This window comes from Salvelinus alpinus, chromosome 16, assembly GCF_045679555.1.
Source record: "Salvelinus alpinus chromosome 16, SLU_Salpinus.1, whole genome shotgun sequence".
NCBI classification, from domain to species: Eukaryota; Metazoa; Chordata; class Actinopteri; order Salmoniformes; family Salmonidae; genus Salvelinus; species Salvelinus alpinus.
In genome coordinates, this window is record NC_092101.1 from 36,036,838 (window position 1) to 36,063,874 (window position 27,037).

The 27,037-nt window shown below is 43.6% G+C and overlaps 1 protein-coding gene across 1 annotated transcript in view; it reads left to right on the top strand.

Annotated features, from left to right (window-relative positions):
* Nucleotides 1-27,037, top strand: part of LOC139541423 (myosin light chain kinase family member 4-like) — a 94,195-nt gene that overhangs the window by 27,750 nt on the left and 39,408 nt on the right. Inside the window, exons 2-3 of the mRNA XM_071346068.1 lie at nt 7,236-7,419; nt 7,801-7,869. Of these exons, the coding sequence (XP_071202169.1) occupies nt 7,236-7,419; nt 7,801-7,869 (253 nt within the window). The remainder of the gene's footprint in view (nt 1-7,235; nt 7,420-7,800; nt 7,870-27,037) is intronic.

Here is a 27,037-nt window from a genome sequence, read left to right on the forward strand (position 1 = left end):
AATCACGGATTACAAAAAGAAAACCAGCCCCGTCGCGGACCAGGATGTCTTGCTCCCAGACAGGCTAAACAACTTTTTTGCCCGCTTTGAGGACAATACAGTGCCACTGACACAGCCCCCTACCAAAACCTGCGGGCTCTCCTTCACTGCAGCCGAGGTGAGTAAAACATTTAAACGTGTTAACCCTCGCAAGGCTGCAGGCCCAGACGGCATTCCCAGCCGCGTCCTCAGAGCATGCGCAGACCAGCTGGCTGGTGTGTTTACGGACATATTCAATCAATCCTTATCCCAGTCTGCTGTTCCCACATGCTTCAAGAGGGCCACCATTGTTCCTGTTCCCAAGAAAGCTAAGGTAACTGAGCTAAACGACTACCGCCCCGTAGCACTCACTTCCGTCATCATGAAGTGCTTTGAGAGACTAGTCAAGGACCATATCACCTCCACCCTACCGGACACCCTAGACCCACTCCAATTTGCTTACCGACCCAATAGGTCCACAGACGACGCAATCGCAACCACACTGCACACTGCCCTAACCCATCTGGACAAGAGGAATACCCATGTGAGAATGCTGTTCATCGATTACAGCTCAGCATTTAACACCATAGTACCCTCCAAACTCGTCATCAAGCTCGAGACCCTGGGTATCGACCCCGCCCTGTGCAACTGGGTCCTGGACTTCCTGACGGGCCGCCCCCAGGTGGTGAGGGTAGGTAACAACATCTCCACCCCGCTGATCCTCAACACTGGGGCCCCACAAGGGTGCGTTCTGAGCCCTCTCCTGTACTCCCTGTTCACCCACGACTGCGTGGCCATGCACGCCTCCAACTCAATCATCAAGTTTGCGGATGACACTACAGTGGTAGGCTTGATTACCAACAACGACGAGACGGCCTACAGGGAGGAGGTGAGGGCCCTCGGAGTGTGGTGTCAGGAAAATAACCTCACACTCAACGTCAACAAAACAAAGGAGTTGATTGTGGACTTCAGGAAACAGCAGAGGGAGCACCCCCCTATCCACATCGACGGGTCAGTAGTGGAGAAGGTGGAAAGTTTTAAGTTCCTCGGTGTACACATCACGGACAAACTGAATTGGTCCACCCACACAGACAGCGTTGTGAAGAAGGCGCAGCAGCGCCTCTTCAACCTCAGGAGGCTGAAGAAATTCGGCTTGTCACCAAAAGCACTCACAAACTTCTACAGATGCACAATCGAGAGCATCCTGTCGGGCTGTATCACCGCCTGGTACGGCAACTGCTCCGCCCACAACCGTAAGGCTCTCCAGAGGGTAGTGAGGTCTGCAGAACGCACCACCGGGGGCAAACTACCTGCCCTCCAGGACACCTACACCACCCGATGTCACAGGAAGGCCATAAAGATCATCAAGGACAACAACCACCCAAGCCACTGCCTGTTCACCCCGCTATCATCCAGAAGGCGAGGTCAGTACAGGTGCATCAAAGCAGGGACCGAGAGACTGAAAAACAGCTTCTCTCTCAAGGCCATCAGACTGTTAAACAGCCACCACTAACATTTAGCGGCCGCTGCCAACATACTGACTCAACTCCAGCCACTTTAAAAATGGGAATTGATGGAAATTATGTAAAAATTTACCACTAGCCACTTTAAACAATGCCACTTAATATAATGTTTACATACCCTACATTACCCATCTCATATGTATATACTGTACTCTATATCATCTACTGCATCTTGCCATGCCGTTCTGTACCACCACTCATTCATATATCTTTATGTACATATTCTTTATCCCTTTACACTTGTGTGTGTATAAGGTAGTAGTTGTGGAATTGTTAGGTTAGATTACTTGTTGGTTATTACTGCATTGTCGGAACTAGAAGCACAAGCATTTCGCTACACTCGCATTAACATCTGCTAACCATGTGTATGTGACTAATAAAATTTGATTTGATTTGATTTGAATGTTGTAAAATAAACTGTGCGTGGCACAGGACAGAAATGGAGAGGAAGAACAGGTGTGTTTCTGCCTGGCAGGCTGTGTGGTTTCAACACTGCTGACTGAGGGTGAAATACAACACTGATAAATAGTCCCTTTGATTCTGAGGAAGAAGAAAGAGGACCTTGAGGGGAGTGGGATGGGAGGGAGGCAGCAGTCTGCGGGACTAACCTGAATTTGCAGACCACTGGCCCTTGCTGACGTCTGTAAAACCCTTTTCACACTAATTAGCTGAGCCGAGCCAAGCCCTGGTCTACTTACGAATCCATCAAAGTTGTCAGAACTATGCTGGAAAGGACAGTGTGAAAAGATAATATCCACAGCAGTATAATGTGATTTGGGTCGGCACAATACTAACCTGAGCCTGTTGACCACTTGCTGATCTGGCGATATACAGAAGTGTCAAATTTCACAGACTCATATAGTTGTTTAAAAATAATTTAAGGATCACTAATTGTTGTTTGGAACACCCAAAAGGAGTTGTCATCATGTCATATTATACACTTGTTGCGATGACCTCTGTAATTGTTAGGCTTGGGAACTTCATTGCCACTATGCAGATAAATATATCAGCAGTCACTAGCTGTCCTTGGGGATCAGCAGGTAAAAAGCTAAGCCTGCTGTCGCCGCATGGGGTATCAGTATAGATGCCTGCTTTGTACCATCACTCAACAGAGTTAGATTGTAAAACTGTCCCATTGGAATAGCGGATTAGCGAGATTAGCGAGAGAGATTGAGAGTAAGATCTTTACAGCTACCAGTATTTCAAAGCACTGTCATCATTCTCAGATATAGACAGCTTCAATGGAGCTGAAATCTGATGATTGAATGATACTGTATTAGGACCTGTAGATGTGTAATTCATATTATTTGTTTTGCAATATATTATTTTACATTATTATTAGAATTCTTTACAATAAAAAAACATGCATAGACAAAAAATAGACAATTTAACATTTACATACATTTCCACAAACATTAATGACGTCACACTTGCTCAGACCCACATGTTCCCACTGTATCCACACTGTCACGTGTGCTCCCTCTCCGGCCTCTAGGTCACCAGGCTGCTCATTATGGCGCACACCTGTCACCATCGTTACGCGCACATCAGACTCACCTTCCCTATTTATGTCACTCCCTTTGGTTCCTTCCCCAGGCATTATTGTTTCAGTTTCATGTCTGTGCGTTGTTCGTGTTTCTTATTTTGTATTATGTTGTGTTCATTTATTAATACACTCACTCCCTGACCTTGCTTCCCGACTCTCAGCGCACATCGTTAAACACACCCAATGTTGTTTGTAATGCTTGTTGTTTCTAATGCCCCACATGACTTCAAATTGTGTTATGTTGTTTCTGTCTGTAGATTTTTTTCAATATGTAAATAAAGCATTTGATTCTTCCATTCTCTTGATGTTGGAGTATCATTTGACTTCCATTATTTAAGTAAGAGCTTCTTCCGTATAAGTGACAAAAAGAGAATTGTCCAACCCATTGTGTATCTCACCACACCTCAATATGCCATGTCTTGAATATGCAGATGGATTAAAAGTAAACTTACATTGTAAAACTTCTGACAGCCAGCTTTCTAACTGACCATAACTTTTGGACTTTATAGCATGCCCAGAAGGAGTATATCTTACCTATCTTATGAATATATTTTTCCCTCAACATTGCTTTGATGTCCAAAAGCTTTCAGGTCGAAATTTCGTGAACTAGAATATGCATGTCCTTGCTTCAGGGCCTGAGCTACAGGCAGTTAGATTTGGGTATGTCATTTTCAGGCGAAAATTGAAAAAAAGGGGCTAATCCTCCATATTTTTGGTAGATTATAAGTTATAATTTTTTTCTTCAGTTTTTTCCATGTTCATGTTATACCCTGAGATTTTAGAGTATTCAATTCATAATGTTTTTTACAAGGGGTGCATTGACTTTTTTTTATATTAGTCAGGTATATCAGAAGATTGTCGGCAAATACGTTTTGTTTATATTCATGTTTACCAATACTGATACCTCTTAAATTTGGGTCCGGTCTAAATCTTTCTGCAAGCGGTTCAATTGCCAGTGCAAACAGGAGACATCCCTGCCTCGTGTCCCTTTCTAAAGCATTTTTAACAGATAAAGTATTATTTGTGTATATTTATGCTTTAGGATATTTATATAATATTTTTTTAAATGTATTATTTCAGCTGGAAAGTCGAGTGCTTCCAACGTTTTTAATGGAAAAGGCCACTTTGTCCCAGAATATAAAATAGAATTCTATGGGAAAGCTGTCCATCCCTGGTGCTTTTCTCCATGCCACTGTTTTAACAGTGTCTAATATACATTTTCTTTCTATTTTTTGTGATGATTTTTTATCTAATGATAGTTGCTTCAGGGTTATTGAGTCTAAGGCTGTAGTATCAGTCCAACTATTATTTAATTCTGTTTTTATAGATTTTCATAGAAGCTTTAAAAATAAATAGCATTGTTGTTTCTAATTAAAGCATTTGTATCCGTATCTTTTAAAATTATAACTAGTTTGGAGTGTATTCATTTTGTGAGGTGTTTGCCAGGTTTATTTGCTATTACATAGTATGCTTTATTTTAGTTTAAGCTGTAGTTGTTGGCACTCTTCAAAAGTACAAGATCATATTACTATTTAAGTTCAGAAATGTTTGTTTCTTCATTACCTTGTAAAGATTTGTTTATGGGTTGTTTATTTAGAATTTCTAACTCAGATGTAACTTTTTTCAGAGTATGTGTCACGTAGCTAGGAGTGGTGGGTGTGGAATCAGGCGCAGAGAGCAGAGGTTTCGGGGAAAACCGTATTTATTCGGTTGAACTGGTCATGCCAAAATCAACAGGCGAAAAATAAAGACCGACCCAAAACAGGACACCAAACAGTCCGGAAAAAGACACAAACATAACCATCCACGAACAAAACAGAGAACAAGCCCGCACAAAAGCAGGCGGGCATAAAAGGCTTAAATAGCCCTGCAATAACCCCCAAACAAGAAACAGGTGAAACCAATAAAGACATAACCAACAGAAAAAAGAAAAGGGAATTGGTGGCAGCTAGTTGACCGGTGACGACGACCGCCGAGCGCCGCCCGAACAGGAAGAGGAGCCGAAGTCGTGACAGTATGAGATTATCATTCCCCTAATGTATGTCTTAAAAGCATCCCAAATTATGTGATGGCTACATTTGTAATGGTAAATGCCTTTATTTTTTTGTTTACGTATTTAATATATAACTGTATTTTCTGTTTGTGTAATTAAGCATTATACAGGAGAATGATCTGATATCACTATATCATGGATTTTAGAAACCAGTATACAGTTTTGTTAAGTGCATAAAAAAGTAGTCAATTCTTGAATAGCTTTTTAAAAGGAGTAGTCTTTATTTATTTTTTACCCCCTTTTTCATGGTATCCAATTGTCTCATCGCTGCAACTCCAGTACGGACTCGGGAGAGGCAAAGGTCGAGAGCCATACGTCCTCCGAAACACAACCCAACCCAACCAAGCCGCACTGCTTCTTAACACAGCGCGCATCCAACCCAGAAGCCAGCCGCACCAATGTGTCGGAGGAAACACCGTACACCTAGCAACCTGGTCAGCGTGCACTGCACCCGGCCCACCACAGGAGTCACTAGTGCGCAATGAGACAAGGATATCCCTACCGGCCAAACCCTCCCTAACCCGGATGACACTGGACCAATTGTGCGCCGCCCCATGGGCCTCCCGGTCACAGCCGGCTGCGACAGAGCCTCGGCTCAAACCCAGAGTCTCTGGTGGCACAGCTAGCACTGCGATGCATCGCCTTAGACCACTGCACCACCCGGGAGGCCCTTAAAGGATTATTATTTTGTAGTTGCAAATAATAATCTCTAGCTGTCCTGGAAAATATTTGTAGAGATGTACATTTTCAGCCTTTTTGGAGACTCCTTGATTTTCCCTTTTTTATTGCTATGTCTGTCTAACTTGCTGAATGCTTGATTTAGGTCACCTACTAAAATAATAGTTTCTGTCTGGGTTTGATCTAATATAGCTTGAGTTATATCTAAAATAAAAGCAAGTTTGTCTCTGGGGGGATATACAATGAAATCAATGTGTATTTGCTAAATGAGAAAACGTCCTTCTTGGTCCCTGTACTGGGATATAAGGGAAAAAGGTGTATTCTTATTTATCAGGATGACTAGACCTCTGCTGTTACTACAGTAGGTGGCAGCATATGACTCTCCAACCCAGCTCCACTTTAAATATTACATTTTACATTTTTTGAAGTGTAGCTCTTGCAGGAAAATCACATCTGCTGATAATCTCATGTCATTTTTTTTGTAGCCATCATGAAGTCTCCCTAATCTTAAATGACACCGACCACCACTCTTCTCAACCTAGCAGACAGGTCCTGTATGAAATAAATGGACTGGCCTTGGATTTTGATCTCCTTTCCCCCCTGTGTCTTCATAATGTTGACTTTGATCTGATAGTTCCACAGCTTGAAGATTACCATGCAAGGGTAATGCCGATTCTACGGCATCGTTCCAGATCCTCTGGTGATATACCCACGTCAAGTTCTTCTGATAGCAGTTTGAACATGTAGCTGGAAATATCTCCTTTTTCCTCATCTTCCAGTAAGGACAATACTCCCATGTTGTTTTGTCTCATTCTGTATTCTTGCTGGTCCAATTCATCTTCTAAAGTTTGCAACTTTGTTTCCAAAATGCTAATTTTGTTGTCTTGTTCGTTCATGCACACGCCTTGTTTGTGCATGTCAGACACGATAGCGAATGTACTTCTTTAACAACAGATTGTAGCAGTTAGTTTTGGTGAGGTGAGCATTGAGATCATTTTAGCTTTGTTTTCCTGGATATCCTTTAGCTGTTCATTACTCTCGGTTGGGTCTCCAAGTTGCTCCTTGTCTTTTCCTCTGGGGGAAGCCATGGCTTGTTGGATTTGTGTCGCCGCACCGCTTTACCAACTGTTGGTTGGCTGTTGTACATGACTGACCACTCGCTCTCTCTCATTTGCTTGGGGAAATGTTTATCTATTGATTTTAGAGGCTTAATTTCATCTTTGTTGTCTGGTTTCTACATATAACCAGTTTTGTCGGTTCAAACGGAGCTACTCACAGCCCATGTGTCCTATCGGTACACAAATGTGCCACTTCTCTTAGATGTGCAATTCAATATTTCCTCTCATGGGCAATACAATATTCTTCTATTCTATTACAAACTGATCTAATTCTGTTTGTTTGTACGTTGTGGTTGTAGGTCAGACAAGAAGCCTTCCACATGCTGTGAAGGCCGTAGCAGTGAGTCAGCCCTAGTAAGCAGAAAGCAGAATGGCAAAGTCCATCAGACCCGCTTGCCGTTCTTCAGACACCTGGAGAAGGTGGAGACCATGAGGAGCTTCTGGGAGCTCAAACACGTGGAGCAGGAGGGAGAACAACAACAGGTTGGGCCAGCACCCCAAATACTCACATATTTGTTCCCCTCCATCCTCTTATCTCTTATCTGTACCCTCGTTCATACCTTAACGCTCGACAAGTAGGGTCATCACCCCCATCCTCACCTTTAACCGAACAGGTAGGGCTATCACCACCGATCCTCACCTACACCCCCCCGAACAGTGGAGTCTCACCCAAAACCTTCACCTATACCTTTACCCCTCATTCTCTTACCCCCTAAATGTATCATCTGTCCCCCAACCCGCATTCATAACAACCATAACCCTCTTAACTTAACCCCTCATCATCTCACCTTTCAGGCTACCCCTAATCCTCACCGTATACCCTCTTCATCCTCTCACCTGTACCTCTCTTCCTCTCACATTTAGGGTAGCCCCTGCCCTCAGCTATTGCCCCTCATCCTCAAGCAAGTGGAGAAGAAAGGAGACCATCAACAGGTAGGACCATTACCCCTATCTTTACACCATCATTGTCAAGTGTGAACCTAATTAAGAATTGAATTGTACTGTGTACCCTGTGTATCCTGTGCATACAGGGCTCTAAATTGCGACCATTTGCAATGAAATATTTTGCTGTGCAACCAGGAGTTTTATTTTGGGAGCACTGTGTCTCCCAGATAATATTTTTTTGTAATGATGAGGCTTCACTGTACCGTTGTTTCCAAGTGCCCTAGAGAAACAAGGAATGCAGATTCGTTAGCATTATGGCTGCACAATTACTACAGTGAAAACGGCTTACTTCTAGCCCAACCAGGTCAAAAGATCTGACCGGGACAGCATTTTATGTTCATAAACCATGCCTTGGGCATTCTAAAACTACTCACGCGTCGACCTTTCTTTACACGTTGTTCAGTCACGTTGCCCTATTGGCTAGCTAGCTAACGACGTGGTAACTTTACCAGTATATTAAAACATTTGGGGGCGCAGAAATAAAAGGGAAAGGGATAGCTTCTTCTTCAGGAGATCAATGACTATGACTCTGATAAAATAAAGGTTAAATCAAAAAAAGATAATGGCAATGAATGAATGACATATCTACATGTAGTCCTCACAACCCTGACGTTTTTAAAGAGAGTGTACAATGTTCAATGTAATGCATCTCAATCAGAAAATAGTGCATTTACACAATGTAGAAACCTAATATTCCACAAATTACTTTGTAATTTCAATGACAGGTATTTACAGTGTTACATATTAGTTGATAGGGCACAACAATTAGTTGATGTGCTTCAAAATACCTATAATTTATATTGGCCCAATATAGGCTGTATTATTTCATGTAGTGCCCCTAACTTTTTGAAATTCGGAGCACCAGTGCTATCAATTATATCTTTTAAATTTAGAGCCCTGTGTGCATATGACAAATAAACTTGACTTGACTCACTAAGCTAAGTCTGTGTTCACTCTCCTATTCAGAGCTTTGTTTTTATATCCTGTGGTTATAGCCTGTGGATATAGCCTGTGGGTACAGCCTGTGGGTACAGCCTGTGGGTATAGCCTGTGGGTATAGCCTGTGGGTACAGCCTGTGGGTACAGCCTGTGGGTACAGCCTGTGGGTACAGTCTGTGGGTATAGCCTGTGGGTACAGCCTGTGGGTACAGCCTGTGGGTATAGCCTGTGGGTATAGCCTGTGGGTATAGCCTGTGGGTACAGCCTGTGGGTACAGCCTGTGGGTACAGCCTGTGGGTACAGCCTGTGGTTATAGCCTGTGGTTATAGCCTGTGGTTATAGCCTGTGGGTATAGCCTGTGGGTATAGCCTGTGGGTATAGCCTGTGGGTATAGCCTGTGGTTATAGCCTATGGGTATAGCCTGTGGTTATAGCCTGTGGTTATAGCTTGTGGGTATAGCCTGTGGTTATAGCCTGTGGTTATAGCCTGTGGTTATAGCTTGTGGGTATAGCCTGTGGGTATAGCCTGTGGGTATAGCCTGTGGGTATAGCCTGTGGGTATAGCCTGTGGGTATAGCCTGTGGTTATAGCCTGTGGTTATAGCCTGTGGTTATAGCCTGTGGTTATAGCCTGTGGTTACAGCCTGTGGTTACAGCCTGTGGTTATAGCCTGTGGTTATAGCCTGTGGTTATAGCCTGTGGGTACAGCCTGTGGGTATAGCCTGTGGGTATAGCCTGTGGGTATAGCCTGTGGGTATAGCCTGTGGTTACAGCCTGTGGTTACAGCCTGTGGGTACAGCCTGTGGGTACAGCCTGTGGGTACAGCCTGTGGGTATAGCCGGTGGGTATAGCCGGTGGGTATAGCCGGTGGGTATAGCCGGTGGGTATAGCCGGTGGGTACAGCCGGTGGGTACAGCCTGTGGGTATAGCCTGTGGGTATAGCCTGTGGGTATAGCCTGTGGGTATAGCCTGTGGGTACAGCCTGTGGGTACAGCCTGTGGGTACAGCCTGTGGGTACAGCCTGTGGGTACAGCCTGTGGGTACAGCCTGTGGTTATAGCCTGTGGATATACCCCCTGTGGTAATAGCCTGTGGGTACAGCCTGTGGGTACAGCCTGTGGTTACAGCCTGTGGGTACAGCCTGTGGGTACAGCCTGTGGGTACAGCCTGTGGGTACAGCCTGTGGGTACAGCCTGTGGGTACAGCCTTTGGGTATAGCCTTTGGGTATAGCCTTTGGGTATAGCCTGTGGGTATAGCCTGTGGTTATAGCCTGTGGGTATAGCCTGTGGTTATAGCCTGTGGGTATAGCCTGTGGGTATAGCCTGTGGTTACAGCCTGTGGTTACAGCCTGTGGTTACAGCCTGTGGGTATAGCCTGTGGGTATAGCCTGTGGGTATAGCCTGTGGGTATAGCCTGTGGGTATAGCCTGTGGGTATAGCCTGTGGGTATAGCCTGTGGTTATAGCCTGTGGGTACAGCCTGTGGGTACAGCCTGTGGTTATAGCCTGTGGTTATAGCCTGTGGGTACAGCCCGTGGGTACAGCCCGTGGGTACAGCCCGTGGGTATAGCCCGTGGGTATAGCCCGTGGGTATAGCCCGTGGGTATAGCCCGTGGGTATAGCCTGTGGGTATAGCCTGTGGGTATAGCCTGTGGGTATAGCCTGTGGGTATAGCCTGTGGGTATAGCCTGTGGGTATAGCCTGTGGGTACAGCTTGTGGGTATAGCTTGTGGGTATAGCCTGTGGGTATAGCCTGTGGGTATAGCCTGTGGGTATAGCCTTTGGGTATAGCCTGTGGTTATAGCCTGTGGTTATAGCCTGTGGTTATAGCCTGTGGGTATAGTAAAGGCACAGGTCCTTTACTTACTGTGGCTTACATGCCCTCTGTTTGTATCACCAGTTGCCTTAAATAAGCAGATCCTTTAGTCCAGGCAGGACCTATTCAGCCCTGCACACCTGTTGGCCTGCACTGACTGGTGTTACACCTCACTTCTAACACAAGAGGCCAAGGCTCTGTGATTCTGCATTCAGAGACTATCTCACACTCTACAGTGGACGTGATTGTGCTGAGATGACAGCACTGAAGACAGCATTTGAATAAGAACCGCCACAAGGTGGTGTCTAGGGACTGAGTAAGATGTGTTGTGTTGGTATATTTCACAATAGTTAAACAGAAAGCCACGGTAATGTGCTGCTATTGAACATGCCATGAGTGTATTTCTGCTATACTGTATCTGTGTGGATTATTTATTTTTTATTCCCATGAGTGTGTGTGCTTGTAGAGGTCAGATATCCAATACGAAGTGGTCTTGTCACAGCGGTGTATTGCTGTCAGTGCCTACAACTAAAGTAGAAAAACAATCACATTATGATAATTTCAAGTACAGCCTCCTTCAAAAATAGCTGCTATGATTGATTGTATTTTGTGAACCAGGATGGATTGGGAGTGTGTTTGTGCATCACAGCAGAAGTGCATTCTCTTCTTCAGGCTGAACATCAAATGAAATGTGGTCCGCTTTCCCTTTCTATATGTACCACTGTTGCCCAAGCTACAGCCAATGAGAGCCCAAGGAAATGTTCCAATCAGACTCTGGCTGCATGTGTAACTCAAGATCCCTGGCTATTTAAATCTAACTGCATCTACACTCTATCTCTTTCACCTTGTTCCAGGGCATCAAGGCACTGCACAGATTCACAAATCTTATTCACATATAGGTATTTACAATGCACAATGATTTGTAGATCAGTGATTCTAAACAGCACCTTGCTCCAGCAATCATCTCTCTCTTGCTCGTTTTCTGTCTTTTGACACAACAGACAACGCCAGTAGTTGCGTTTACAAGGCAGCTTCTCTTCTGTTCCTTACTGAGGTCAGGTTCCTTTCAAATGTATATCTGACAGGTCCTGCTCTCGAACCCCTGATTTCGTCCCAAATTGCACCATGTTCCCTATTTATTGCATTCATTTTGACCAGAACCCATAGGGAATAGTGTTCTATATCAGTAATATGGTGCTATTTGGGACGCAGCCCTGTTCTCTGCTCTCCCACCTGCTGCTGCCTGTTAAAGGTCCAGGAGACCACTGCTGGGATATAGTTCACAGAGTGCATAGGTGGCATTTGGACTGCCAAATAGAAGTAATTTGAAATTAAAGATATTACTTTTACTTTTGAAACGTAAGTATTTTTTTGCAATTGCATTTACTTTTGATACTTACAGTGCATTCGGAAAGTATTCAGACCCCTTGACTTTTTCCACATTTTGCTACGTTACAGCCTTATTCTAAAATGTATAAAATATTTTTTTACTCATCAATCTACACACAATAGCCCATAATGACAAAGCAAAAACAGGTTTTTAGACATTTTTACAATTGTATTTAAAAAATACCTCATTTACATAAGTATTCAGACCCTTTGCTATGCGACTCGAAATTGAGCTCAGGTGCATCTTGTTTTCATTGATCATCCTTGAGATGTTTATACAACTTTATTGGAGTCCACCTGTAGTAAATGTAATTGATTGGACATGATTTGGAAAGGTACACACCTTTCTATATAAGGTCCCACAGTTGACAGTGCATGTCAGAGCAAAAACCAAGTCATGAGGTTGAAGGGGTTGTCCATAGAGCACCGAGACAGGATTGTGTCGAGGTACAGATGTGGGGAAGGGTACTAAAAAATGTCTGCAGCATTGAAGGTCCCCAAGAACACAGTGGCCTCCATCTTTCTTAAATGGAAGAAGTTTGGAACTACCAAGACTCTTCCTAGAGCTGGCCGCCCAAAGGAGAAAGGCCTTGGTCAAGGAGGTGACCAAGAACCCGATGGTCACTCTGACAGAGCTCCAGTTCCTCTGTGGAGATGGGAGAAGCTTCCAGAAGGACAACCATCTCTGCAGCACTCCACCAATCAGGCCTTTTTGGTAGAGTGGCCAGACGGAAGCCACTCCTCAGTAAAAGGCACATGACAGCCCACTTGGAGTTTGCCAAAAGGCACCTAAAGACTCTCAGACCATGAGAAACAAGATTCTCTAGTCTTATGACACCCATAATACTTTTTTGGCAAAAATTTCTAAAAACGTGTTTTTGCATTGTAATTATGGGATATTTTGTTTGGATTGATGAGGGAAAAAAACAATTTAATCGATTTTAGAATAAGGCTGTAACGTAACAAAATTTAGAAAAAGCCAAGGGGTCTGAATACTTTCCGAATGCACTGTAAGTATATTTAAAACCAAATACTTTCATACTTTTACTCAGGTAGTCTTTTAGTGGGTGACTTTCACTTTTACTTGAGTCATTTTCTATTAAGGTATTTTTACTTAAGTATGACAATTGGGTACTTTTCCACCACTGATTTTATCCATTCATGTGTGCATACATTTTCCTAAGGGTGGCCTAGCAGGAATTCACCCATATCCTTGGCATTGAGAGCCACATGTTACTTGCACACAAACACCTTATGCACCTGCAGACACGTGTGTGTGTGTGTGTGTGTGTGTGTGTGTGTGTGTGTGTGTGTGTGTGTGTGTGTGTGTGTGTGTGTGTGTGTGTGTGTGTGTGTGTGTGTGTGTGTGTGTGTGTGTGTGTGTGTGTGTGTGTGTGTGTGTGTGTGTGTGCGAGTGAGTGTGCAAGTGAGTGTGTGACTGAGAGTGAGAGAGAGAGAGAGAGAGAGAGAGAGAGAGAGAGGGGGGGGGGGGGGGAATAAAGCGGAGGAGCAAGCGGCTCCACAGCAACAGACATACTTCACGCCGAAGTTAAAGGATACCAGGCATCGAATGCATCCCAAATGGCACCCTATTCCCTACATAGTACACTACTTTCATCCAGGGTCCATGATGTGGTGCACTTCACACTTTGGGACGCCACATGGTCTCTGGTGTTCTGCTGACACACCAGCCAGACAACGCTAGCCTACCAACACCCTGAACCTAACACCACCTGTCTCACGCACACACACACGCACAGACACATACTCTCTCTCACAGACACATACTCTCTCACACACACACACACACACACACACACACACACACACACACACACACACACACACACACACACACACACACACACACACACACACACACACACACACACACACACACACACACACACACACACACACACACACACACACACACACGTCCCCCTCTCGTCGTCTCTGAGACAGCATGTACTCTCCTCTTTGGCTGGGGGGTGGTGGAGGGGTCGGGGGTCGAGGGAACAGGGCCGAGGAGCGGGTGGGGGGTGTAGGACAGCTCGACTGGGCAGAGATGTACCTGTTGTTCCCATCTGGGTGACTGAGAGGAGTGTGAAGACTGTCTGAGTGACCCAAGAGAAATGGGAGGAGTGTCTGAGTGACTGAGAAGAGTGAGAGGAGTGTCTGAGTGACTGAGAGGAGTGGGAGGCGTGTCTGAGTGACTGAGAGGAGTAGGAGGGATGTCTGAGTGACTGAGAGGAGTGAGAGGAGTGTCTGAGTAACTGAGAGGAGTGAGAGGAGTGACTGAGAGGAGTGGGAGGAGTGTCTGAGTGACTGAGAGGAGTGGGAGGTGTGTCTGAGTGACAGAGGAGTGGGAGGAGTGTCTGAGCGACTGAGCGATCAGATCAGATTGGTCAGAGAGAGAAAGAAAGAGAGGCCTTGTTGTTCCGTAAACACCTGGCGCCCACTGTCATGCCCATGTCAACAACCCCAACCTGCCGCCGATCACCCTCGAGACCCATCGCTGCTGTCGACAAGAGAGAGGCAGATGGAAATAATCCAGCTCTGAGCTCAGACGTGGAAGAGGAGCAGAAGGAAGAGTAGGGACTCTGAGTTCTAGAACCATCAGTAGTTACCATGGAGAACTTTCTGAAGGATAAGGATATTTGGATAGTAGGGAGTGTGTGTTTGGTGGCCTCGTTCCTATGGAGACGTATCTGGAATTTATTCACATACAGGAGGAAGAGGGAGAGGGACAGGGACACACCCTCTCCAGACATGCAGGTACAGATAGACCTGTTCCCTGTCTTTATTGGTTCATTCATACTACTGAGCTGAGCCAAAATGTACTGTGCTATCTGGTTTATGCATCCACCATAGTTGCTTTAACACCATGCTGGAAAAGACCACGTGAAAAGAGTCAGTACTGTACGGTTCGGGCCAGCACGATAGTGTAAAAAGGGTATGATTGCAGGGCTTAGTGCACGCTCAGGTAGTGCAGGTGTGGCTGGTTTAATCTTCTTGCGGAGGTGAGGTTCTGTTCACCTGTTGACCTATCAGAGTAGGACGTTTTCGTTAGTGGACCAAATTCTACCCAGAGGATGATTTGTTGTTTTTCATCATCCTGTCATAATGGAAACATGGTAGAGGATAGAGAGAGAGAATAGTGAGAGTACTGGTAGGCCTGTAGGCTGAAGTAAAGTCTTGAAAGATGTTGGCACATTATCACCCTAACAGACATGTTAATCTATAGTGACTTTGAAATGCTTGTTCAAATTGCTTGCACTGTAAAGAGAGTGATAGTTTGTTGTGTTTGTCTTTCCATGATAAAGACTTAGAACCGGTGTCCTGGACACAGAATTAGCCTATAGATAAAATAAGCCTGTAGATTCTCCATTGAGAATGCTTTTAAATCCAGGACTAGGCTTAAACTGGACCTTAGTCAGTGGTGGAAAAAGTATCCAATTTTCATACTTGAGTAAAAATAAAGATGCCTTAATAGAAAATGACTCAAGTAAAAGTGAAAGTCACCCAGTAAAATACTATTTGAGTAAAAGTCTAAAAGTATTTGGTTTTAAATATACTTAAGTATCGAAAGTAAAAGGAAAAGTATAAATCATTTTAAATTCCTTTTTTTAAGCAAACAAGACAGCATCATTCACTTGTTGTTTTATTTACGGATCGCCAGGAGCACGCTCCGACACTCAGACATCACTTACAAACGAAGCATGTGTTTAGTGTGTCCGCCAGATCAGAGGCAGTTGGGATGACCAGGGATGTTCTCTTGATAAGTGTGTGAATTAGACAATTTTCCTGTCCTGCTAAGCATTCAAAATGTAATGAGTATTTTTGGGTGTCAGGGAAAATGTATGAAGTAAAAAGTTCATAATTGTCTTTTGGAATATAGTGAAGCAAAAGTAAAAGTTGTCAAAAATATAAATAGTAAAGTAAAGTATTACTTTCAAGTATTTTTGCTTAAGTACATTACACCACTGCCCTTAGTTTACATTGAGTGTGAGATCTCTGGCTTTCAGGATCAGTTTCTATGATCCTAGGCCATAATGGCTAGAGAAAACAACTACACCCCAACTGTCAGGCGAGACAACGTGCTGGGCAGAGGGCCATAATATTTGATTGATCATGTCACAGGCCTTGGAAAGAAGACCCGGCCATCTCTCATATGAGCTATGTCCATGTGATCTGAGGGTGGCAGTGGTTGCATTTAGTTACAGACAGGTTTCTCTTACTGAGATCTGGAAAGAAAGGGTCTGCTTTAATAATGCAGTAAGAAGTTTTGGTTGAATGATTGTGTTCTGCTACTGATCTAGTGAGTCTCATAACTATGACAGAAACATTGGGTCCAATTCAGAGGTAGTAAGCGTGAACAACTCGAGTAAATCATTGATGGATGTCAAATGGAGTTGTCAGAATACCCGTCACTGGAGTTGCTGCACACTGTTTAAATGCTCCCAGTTTTAAGCCTGACACATTGCTACTGTACATTCATACACCTTTTGTATACACTGAAATAAACAAATCAATCAATCAAAATCAAGCAGACATGAAGTACCGTTGGAATGCAATACTGTCACATCAGCAAAAGCTGCAGAATAATGTCTGTCTCATCAGTCTCTCTGTTCTGGGGCAGAAAGAGGGGTCAATTTGAACTGATGCCAAAATGTGGGACCCCTACATGGAACAACTAACGGCATCTTTCTCACACACATCACACGCACTTACGCACACACACTCCCACATGGTTGTCACATGTGGTGGCGACATCTTTATCTTGTCTTTCCTTTTACTCTCTCTATAGTCATAAAAATAACTGTCCCACTGTATGACTTCACCTCACTGTGCCCTTCATGTACATTACATAGTTCATATGCAGTATGATGGTCATGTTTTAGACTCAATATAATCTGTAAATCATAAAGTAGATGTAATTCACTCCTCGTGAAGAGTTACAGCTGCCTGATCATACTACTCAGTTAAAAGCCTGTAACTGTCAGCTCTTAATATGATGACATGTTCCCTTACTGTATCTGCTGCTCGCTTGTCACAAGCTTTTCACACACAGAAGAACATGATTGAGAAGATCAGATGAACTTTGACGTAGATCAAGATTAAGATTGTTATATTGCCACACAACTGTGGTAGCCTATTTGGTGGCATTTCATATGTGCTTTTGGTACAGCATGGTAACCCACTGGGCACAGACATCAGTTCAACATCTAGTTTTGATTTGCAACTAGTTTTCAACTGACGTGAATTCAACATGAAATCATTATTATTTTTTTTGCATTTAGGTTAAATGTTTGATGAAAAAAGTACAAAATGCCCTTACGTTGATTACTTTTTGCAAATCCAATCAGTTTTCCATGTTGATTCAACATAATTGCATAGATCCAACCAGTTTGACAGAAGTGTAGTGCAGAACAGCTTTTCAAATACACAGTGACATGATTAAGAAAACGAGAGGTACTAAATGTAGCAGAGGGCTGGCTGTAAGTTTCAGTGCTGTTGTATAATTGAGGTACCAATGGTTCATTGGGTAAGAGCACGATGTTGGAAACACCAGAATGGTGTGGGTTTGATTCCCATATGGGCCACATAATACTGGATATATCAATGTCGACAGCTTTGTACGTTTTCTTGGCTAAATGACCGTAGTAATATTATATAGTATTATTTGTTCGTCCTCTGGGTGAGAGTTTGCCCACCTTGTGCTAATGTGTGTAAGGGGAAGAAAATTCCCTCTGAAGTCTGTGTCTAATGTGACAAAGGATTCTCTCCTTGTCGCAGGGTCTACATAACTGGACAGATTTAGCTTACTCCGAAATGAATGAGAGAGAGTGAGGAAGAAGGAGACAGTCGTAGGTAGAGTGACCGACAAAAATATGGGTTTTCCTCACTTCTACTTAAGTCGATTTTCTTTCAGTCTACTTCAGTCTAATGTTAATTTAGTCTAACTGAAAGTTAGGATTATTCCCACAGTGAGTAACTAAGTAAAACAATGATTCCAACTTGGTTTGCAAAGGGCAAAGACAGTTACAGACAGCTATAGAGAGGAGCTGAGCAACCTGTACTCAGGGGGAGACGTAACATCGTAAAAGTAAAGACTCTCCAATTAGTATGATATGTTAAGTTTCCTTTGGTATGAATTAATTTGAGGATGTCCATCATCCAATTCATACAATATGTTTTTTTTGCTAAACATATGATATGTTACGAATTCCAATTTATTGTGGCTAAAATTAACTATGTTGCTAGGTGGCTAAGTATTTGCAATGTTGCTAATTAGCTAAAATACTAAAGTTGTCTGTGGGATCCAGAGTGGCGCAGCGGACTAAGGCAATGCATCTCAGTGCTAAAGGCATCACTACAGACCCTGGTTCAATTCCAGGCTTTATCACAACCGGCTGTGATTGGGAGTCCCATAGGGCGGCGCACAATTAGCCCAGCGTCGTCCAGATTAGGGTTTTGCCGGGGAAGGCCATCATTGTAAATAAAAATTTGTTCTCAACTGACTTGCCTCGTTAAGTAAAGGTTAAATATAGAAACACGCAAACTTACTTTTGCCTTAAGTAACATTTTGTCTTATGTAACCATACCATACGTAAAATATCATACTAATTTGAGTGTCCTGGATTTACTTTAACTATGAGACCAGGCTGAGCTGAGAGGTAAAAAGAAAGAGATGAAGGCGAGAGAGCCATAGGTAGAGTGACCAACCAAAAGAGTAATTGAGAAAGAAAGAGATGTTACATTTGGGATGTAAAGAGCAAAGACAGTGGCACACACATACAGTTTAGAGAAATGAGCTGAGGTACTATTGCCAATACAATAAAGGCCCTGATAGGTGAACCACTGATAGTTCTTTGTCTGTGGGCAAGGTCAAACACAATGCTTTTAAGATATTGTATTTAACTGACATATTTGATTACGTTGTGTAAGTTTATTTATACAGCAACTATTATTCAATATGTCCTCACCTGGGATTTGAACTCACAACCTCTTGGTTCATGGTATTCTGAAGTTCCTGTTACGCCGCTGTGTCCGTGTCAGTTAATCTGACTATTCTTATCATTGATTTTATTTACTTATTTCCGCAATTAAAGGGCTTTCTGTATAGTTTTTTTCTCTCAAATCAAATCAAAGTTTATTAGTCACATGCGCCGAATACAACAGGTGTAGACCTTACAGTGAAATGCTTACTTACGAGCCACTAAACAACAATGCAGTTAAAAAAAGAAAATACGAATAAGAACAAGAAATAAAAGTAACAAGTAATTAAAGAGCAGAGGTAAAATAACAATAGCGAGACTATATACAGGGGGGTACCAGTACAGAGTCAATGTGTGGGGGCACCGGTTAGTCGAGGTAATTGGGTAATATATACATGTAGGTAGAGTTATTAAAGTGACTAGATGATAACAACAGAGAGTGGCAGCGTTGTAAAAGAGGGTGGGGGGGGGCAATGCAAATAGTCTGGGATGCCATTTGATTAGATGTTCAGGGGTCTTATGGCTTGGGGGTAGAAGCTGTTTAGAAGCCTCTTAGACCTAGACTTGGTGCTCCGGTACCCGTCAGGATGCTCTCGACGGTGCAGCTGTAAAACCTTTTGAGGAACTGAGGGCCAATGCCAAATCTTTTCAGTCTCCTGAGGGGGAATAGGTTTTGTCATGCCCTCTTCACAACTGTCTTGGTGTGCTTGGACCATGTTAGTTTGTTGGTGATGTGGACACCTAGGAACTTGAAGCTCTCAACCTGCTCCACTACAGCCCTGTCGATGAAAATGGGGGCGTGCTCAGTCCTCTTTTTCCTGTAGTCCACAATCCTCTCCTTTGTCTTGATCATGTTGAGGGAGAGGTTGTTGTCCTGGCACCACACGGGCCAGGTCTCTGACCTCCTCCCTATAGGCTGTGTTGTCATTGTTGGTGATCAGGCCTACCACTGTTGTATCATCAGCAAACTTAATGATGGTGTTGGAGTCGTGCCTGGCTGTGCAGTCATGAGTGAACAGGGAGTACAGGAGGGGACTGAGCACGCACCCCTGAGGGGCCACCGTGTTGAGGATCAGTGTGGCGGATGTGTTGTTAACTACCCTTACCACCTTGGGGCGCCCCATCAGGAAGTCCAGGATCCAGTTGCAGAGGGAGGTGTTTAGTCCCAGGATCCTTAGCTTATTGATGAGCTTTGAGGGCACTATGGTGTTAAACGCTGAGCTGTAGTCAATGAATAGCATTCTCTCATAGGTGTTCCTTTTGTCCAGGTGTGAAATGGCAGTGTAATAGAGATTGCGTCATATGTGGATCTGTTGGGACGGTATGCAAGTTGGAGTGGGTCTAGAGTTTCTGAGATAATGGTGGTGATTTGAGCTATGACCAGCCTTTCAAAGCACTTCATGACTACAGACGTGATTGCTACGGGTCAGTAGTCATTTAGGCAGGTTACCTTAGTGTTCTTGGGCACAGGGACTATGGTGGTCTGCTTAAAACATGTTGGCATTACAGACTCGGATAGGGAGAGGTTGAAAATGTCAGTGAAGACACTTGCCAGATGGTCAGCGCATGCTTGCAGTACACATCCTGGTAATCCATCTGGCCCTGCAGCCTTGTGAATATTGACATGTTTAAAGGTCTTACATCGGCTGCGGAGAGCGTGATCACACAGTCTTCCGGAACAGCTGGTGCTCTCATGCGTGTTTCAGTGTTATTTGCCTCGAAGCGAGCGTAGAAGTAATTTAGCTCATCTGGTAGGCTCGTGTCACTGGGCAGCTCTCGGCTGTGCTTCCCTTTGTAGTCTGTAATGTTTTGCAAGCCCAGCCACATCCGACGAGCGTCAGAGCCGGTGTAGTACGATTCGATCTTATTCCTGTATTGATGCTTTGTCTGTTTGATGGTTCGTCGGAGGGTGTAGCGGGATTTCTCATAAGCTTCCACGTTAGAGTCCCGATCCTTGATCTAGCCTTTAGCTTAGTGCGGATGTTGCCTGTTATCCATGGATTCTGGGTGGGTACGTACGGTCACTGTGGGGACAACATCCTCGATGCACTTATTGATGAAGCCAATGACTGATCTGGTGTACTCCTCAATGGCATCGGAGGAATCCCGGAACTTATTCCAGTCTGTGCTATCAAAACAGTCCTGTAGCTTAGCATTTGCTTCATCTGACCACTTTTTTATTGATCGAGTCACTGGTGCTTCCTGCTTTAATTTTTGCTTGTAAGCAGGAATCAGGAGGATAGAATTATGTTCAGATTTTCCAAATGGAGGGCGAGGGATAGCTTTGTATGCGTATCTGTGTGTGGAGTAAAGGTGGTCCAGAGGTTTTTTCCTTCTGGTTGCACATTTAACATGCTAATAGAAATTTGGTAAGACCGATTTAAGTTTCCCTGCATTAAAGTCCCCGGCCACTAGGAGCGCCACCTCTGGATGAGCGTTTTCCTGTTTGCTTATGGCGGAATACAGCTCATTGAGTGCAGTTTTAGTGCCAGCCTCGGTCTTTGGTGGTATGTAGACAGCTACGAAAAATACAGATGAAAACTCTCTAGGTAGATAGTGTGGTCTACAGTTTATCATGACATATTCTATCTCAGGAAAGCAAAACCTTGAGACTTCCTTAGATATCGTGCACCAGCTGTTGTTAACATAAATGCATAGACACCCACCCCTTGTCTTTAAATTTTTATTTTTATTTTTTTTAACCTCTCCACCACCCCCCCTCTTTTTACATATACGTACATACATTTTACCTATACATTTTACATACACATTATACATAAACATTTTACATATACATTTTACATACATTGTACTTTTATATATAACAACAATATATTACAAAACAAACTGTTTAATCCCAACCCTCAGCCACTCTCAGCCCATCCCACCGATCACTATAGACCGCCCTTGTTTGGTTTCCATGTGCCATATATTTTTCAATTGTGCTGTGATGTTTTACAAATGCTTGAATCTTTCTAGTTGTATATTATCCACAGATTGGGAGCTAAAGGTGAAAATCTTTCCAAACGACTATTATTAAATTATTTATTGATTGGCTATGGCTTTCCAGGTTGCCCAACACTGTTATTTGTAAGGTTAATTTTAAGTGCATGTTGTGATTTTTTAACCATTCCTGAACCTGTGACCAGAAACAAGCTACATAGGGGCAATACCAGAATAAATGATCTATTGATTCTGTCTCATCGCAACAAAATCTACAGAACTGAGATTGTTGTATGCCCCATATATACAGTGGGGAGAACAAGTATTTGATACACTGCCGATTTTGCAGGTTTTCCTACTTACAAAGCATGTAGAGGTCTGTAATTTTTTATCACAGGTACACTTCAACTGTGAGAGACGGAATCTAAAACAAAAATCCAGAAAATCACATTGTATGATTTTTAAGTAATTAATTTGCATTTTATTGCATGACATAAGTATTTGATACATCAGAAAAGCAGAACTTAATATTTGGTACAGAAACCTTTGTTTGCAATTACAGAGATCATACGTTTCCTGTAGTTCTTGACCAGGTTTGCACACACTGCAGCAGGGATTTTGGCCCACTCCTCCATACAGACCTTCTCCAGATCCTTCAGGTTTCGGGGCTGTCGCTGGGCAATACGGACTTTCAGCTCCCTCCAAAGATTTTCTATTGGGTTCAGGTCTGGAGACTGGCTAGGCCACTCCAGGACCTTGAGATGCTTCTTACGGAGCCACTCCTTAGTTGCCCTGGCTGTGTGTTTCGGGTCGTTGTCATGCTGGAAGACACAGCCACGACCTATCTTCAATGCTCTTACTGAGGGAAGGAGGTTGTTGGCCAAGATCTCGCGATGCATGGCCCCATCCATCCTCCCCTCAATACGGTGCAGTCATCCTGTCCCCTTTGCAGAAAAGCATCCCCAAAGAATGATGTTTCCACCTCCAAGCTTCACGGTTAGGATGGTGTTCTTGGGGTTGTACTAATCCTTCTTCTTCCTCCAAACACGGCGAGTGGAGTTTAGACCAAAAAGCTCTATTTTTGTCTCATCAGACCACATGACCTTCTCCAATTCCTCCTCTGGATCATCCAGATGGTCATTGGCAAACTTCAGACGGGCCTGGACATGCGCTGGCTTGAGCAGGGGGACCTTGCGTGCGCTGCAGGATTTTAATCCATGACGGCGTAGTGTGTTACTAATGGTTTTCTTTGAGACTGTGGTCCCAGCTCTCTTCAGGTCATTAACCAGGTCCTGCCGTGTAGTTCTGGGCTGATCCCTCACCTTCCTCATGATCATTGATGCCCCACGAGGTGAGATCTTGCATGGAGCCCCAGACCGAGGGTGATTGACCGTCATCTTGAACTTCTTCCATTTTCTAATAATTGCGCCAACAGTTGTTGCCTTCTCACCAAGCTGCTTACCTATTGTCCTGTAGCCCATCCCAGCCTTGTGCAGGTCTACAATTTTATCCCTGATGTCCTTACACAGCTCTCTGGTCTTGGCCATTGTGGAGAGGTTGGAGTCTGTTTGATTGAGTGGGTGGACAGGTGTCTTTTATACAGGTAACGAGTTCAAACAGGTGCAGTTAATACAGGTAATGAGTGGAGAACAGGAGGGCTTCTTAAAGAAAAACTAACAGGTCTGTGAGAGCCGGAATTCTTACTGGTTGGTAGGTGATCAAATACTTATGTCATGCAATAAAATGCGAATTAATTACTTAAAAATCATACAATGTGATTTTCTGGATTTTTGTTTTAAATTCCGTCTCTCACAGTTGAAGTGTACCTATGATAAAAATTACAGACCTCTACATGCTTTGTAAGTAGGAAAACCTGCAAAATCGGCAGTGTATCAAATACTTGTTCTCCCCACTGTATAGCATTCTGTTGGTGGCAAGAATTTTATATAATAATTTATATTGAAACTCTTAAGTGTTGAGTCAAGTATAGTTTTTGTACCAGTTCATAAACCATGTGACATGGAATTGGTACATCAAAAATCTCTTCCCATTTATTTTGCAACCTGTATGGCGCGACTGTCAACATTTTTGTCCTCAGATGAAACTGGTATATTTTTCGATTTATGCCAGTTCTTTTCAGCCAATTTGTATCTTTAATATATGGTAGGCAAAGATGTTCCCTACCTTCTCCCTTTTCCACTTGCCTCCTCCATGTTTGTGGTAGTGCTGCAATCAGGTGGTTGTAAATTTGGATTGAGCAGATATTCCCATATATTTTTGATGACTGCATATGTGACATAACTCCTCCATTTCTATTCATAATATCATTAATAAATATAATTTAAAAAAATTAAAAATTCTACTTCACCATCCGCCCATTTTATTGGTAAACTACATGGTAGTGTAAACACTGTATTTTTTAACAATCCAATACGTAATATGGTACACTTGTCATAATTAGGTTTTAATTCAGAGAGGCTAGAAAAGTGATCAAGATCTTCAGTAGACTGTGCAGGGGTCTAGATTTGAGTCATCAGCATACATTGACACTTTTGTTTTTATCTCCTGGATTTCTAACCCCTTGATGTTCTTATTGGATTTAATTTTAATAGCTAGCATTTCAATGGCCATAATAAATAGATATGGAGACAACGGACAGCCTGGTTTTACTCCTCTTAAAAGCTCAATACTTTCTGAGAAGTAACCATTGTGTCACGGCCGTCTAAAGAACTGGAGCGTACATTTTCTTTTATTTGAAAAATGACGCTGACAAAACAATAAACACTACAAAAAACAAATCGTGAAGCTAAAGGCTATGTGCCATAAACAAAGTCAACTTCCCACAAAGACAGGTGGGAAAAAGGGCTACCTAAGTATGGTTCTCAATCAGAGACAACGATAGACAGCTGTCCCTGATTGAGAACCCTACCCGGGCCAAAACATAGAAATACAAATAATAGAACATAGAATACCCACCCCAACTCACACCCTGACCAAACCAAAATAGAGACATAAAAAGGAACTCTAAGGTCAGGGCGTGACAGTACCCCCCCCCCCAAAGGTGCGGACTACGGCCGCAAAACCTAAACCTATAGGGGAGGGTCTGGGTGGGCATCTATCCGCGGTGGCGGCTCAGGTGCGGGACGCAGACCCCGCTCCACCACTGGCTCACCCCACTTTAGTGGCACCTCTGGTGCGGGGACCCTCGTCGCCGACCCTAGACTGGGGACCCTCGTTGCCGACCCTAGACTGGGGACACTCGTTGCGGGCCCCGGAGGGCCCCGGACTGGGGACCCTCGTTGCGGGCCCCGGACTGGGCACCCTCGTTGCGGGCCCCGGACTGGGCACCCTCGTTGCAGGCCCCGGACTGGGCACCCTCGTTGCGGGCCCCGGACTGGGCACCCTCGTTACGGGGTCTGGACCGGAGGCCGTCGCTGGAGGCTCCGGACCGGAGGCCGTCGCTGGAGGCTCCGGACCGGAGGCCGTCGCTGGAGGCTCCGGACCGGAGAATGTCGCTGGAGGCTCCCGGACCGGAGAACGTCGCTGGAGGCTCTGGACTGGAGGCCAGCTGTCCCTGATTGAGAACCCTACACGGCCAAAACATAGAAATACAAATAATAGAACATAGAATACCCACCCCAACTCACACCCTGACCAAACCAAAATAGAGACATAAAAAGGAACTCTAATGTCAGGGCGTGACACATTGTTTACTATTTTACATCTGGGGTTGCTGTACATAACATTAACCCATTCTATAAGAGGTCAGAAGCATGTCTATCTAATACATTTAATGACAAACCATCTAACTACTTAGGTAAACATATGAATTACCTGTTGCACAACGTTCGGCGCAGATGTTGGTAGCTGGTTCGCCATACACCTGCGCCGAACGTTGTGCCACAGGTAATTCATATGTTTACTTAAGTAATATCCGTACATTATTGACCCGTGACTGACTTAAGTAGGCAATAGAAAATTAGCCTGTCTATCATGTCATTGATTGGGTTAAGATAAACCGTCACTCCAAAACTAGCGGACCAATAGAGACTCATTATCTACACCTCCCTCTAAACCCTTCATGGAAAAATGAAACTCGCCAAACTCGCAATCGAAAAGACTGGCAGTGAAAGCAAAGAAACAGACATCGAAAGCAAACATACGAGTAGCGTAACCAAAAGGTAGTACATGCAGGCAAGACCGTAGGCAAAATGTATTCAATAGGATTGGTTGCTGGGAAAGTCGAACCGAAAACAATTTTTGCATTCGTTTTCAAATATATTTTTTGAATCATTTGAGAGTTTTTCTCTTGCTTATTTTCTTACAAGTTTTGGGGTTTTGCTTGTGATGTCTTATTTTTGTTTACAATTCTATACATTTTGCTTTCAATTATTTGGTTTTTGATTTCAACATCCCTTTTTCACCCGTCCTCGAAAATATGATGTTTACATTCTCAACTTTATTTTTCATGTTGACAATTTATTTTATCTTGAATTCAATACATATGGCGGGAAATTGACCCCATATGTTCTTCAATTCCCTACCCTGTTGTAACAAGCCAATTTTCATTTTGTAGTGGGTTAGCATAGCTACGATTGGACAGGGCCTTCCCTCTGCTCTGCCACCAAAATGGTGAGCTCTTTGAAAATCAATTGTTTCCACCTGTTTGTCCGTCATCTTGAGATTACGTTTCATGAACACCTTGACTTTTTCCGCCGTTGACTGATAGTTTTCGTTTTCATCCTCCTTTATTTCTATTATAACAATATTATTTCTCATATTTCTGCACTTTAGATCAAGTAATTCGGCTTTCCTTGTTTTATTATCATACCGTAGCCTCTCTGTAGTGTCTTTTACGGTAGTTTTCAATATTTTATTTTCCGCTGTATTTCTTCCTGATCCTCACAAGGCATCCTGATCTCTTTCTGCAAAACCTACATTTCATTTTCCAGCGAATCACGGGGATCTGGTCCTGATCGGGCGTCCGTAGTATATCCCTCGCGTCCGACTCAATGAAGAAGAACTCCTCGTCCAACTTGAGGTGAGTAATCCCAGTTCTGATGTCCAGAAGC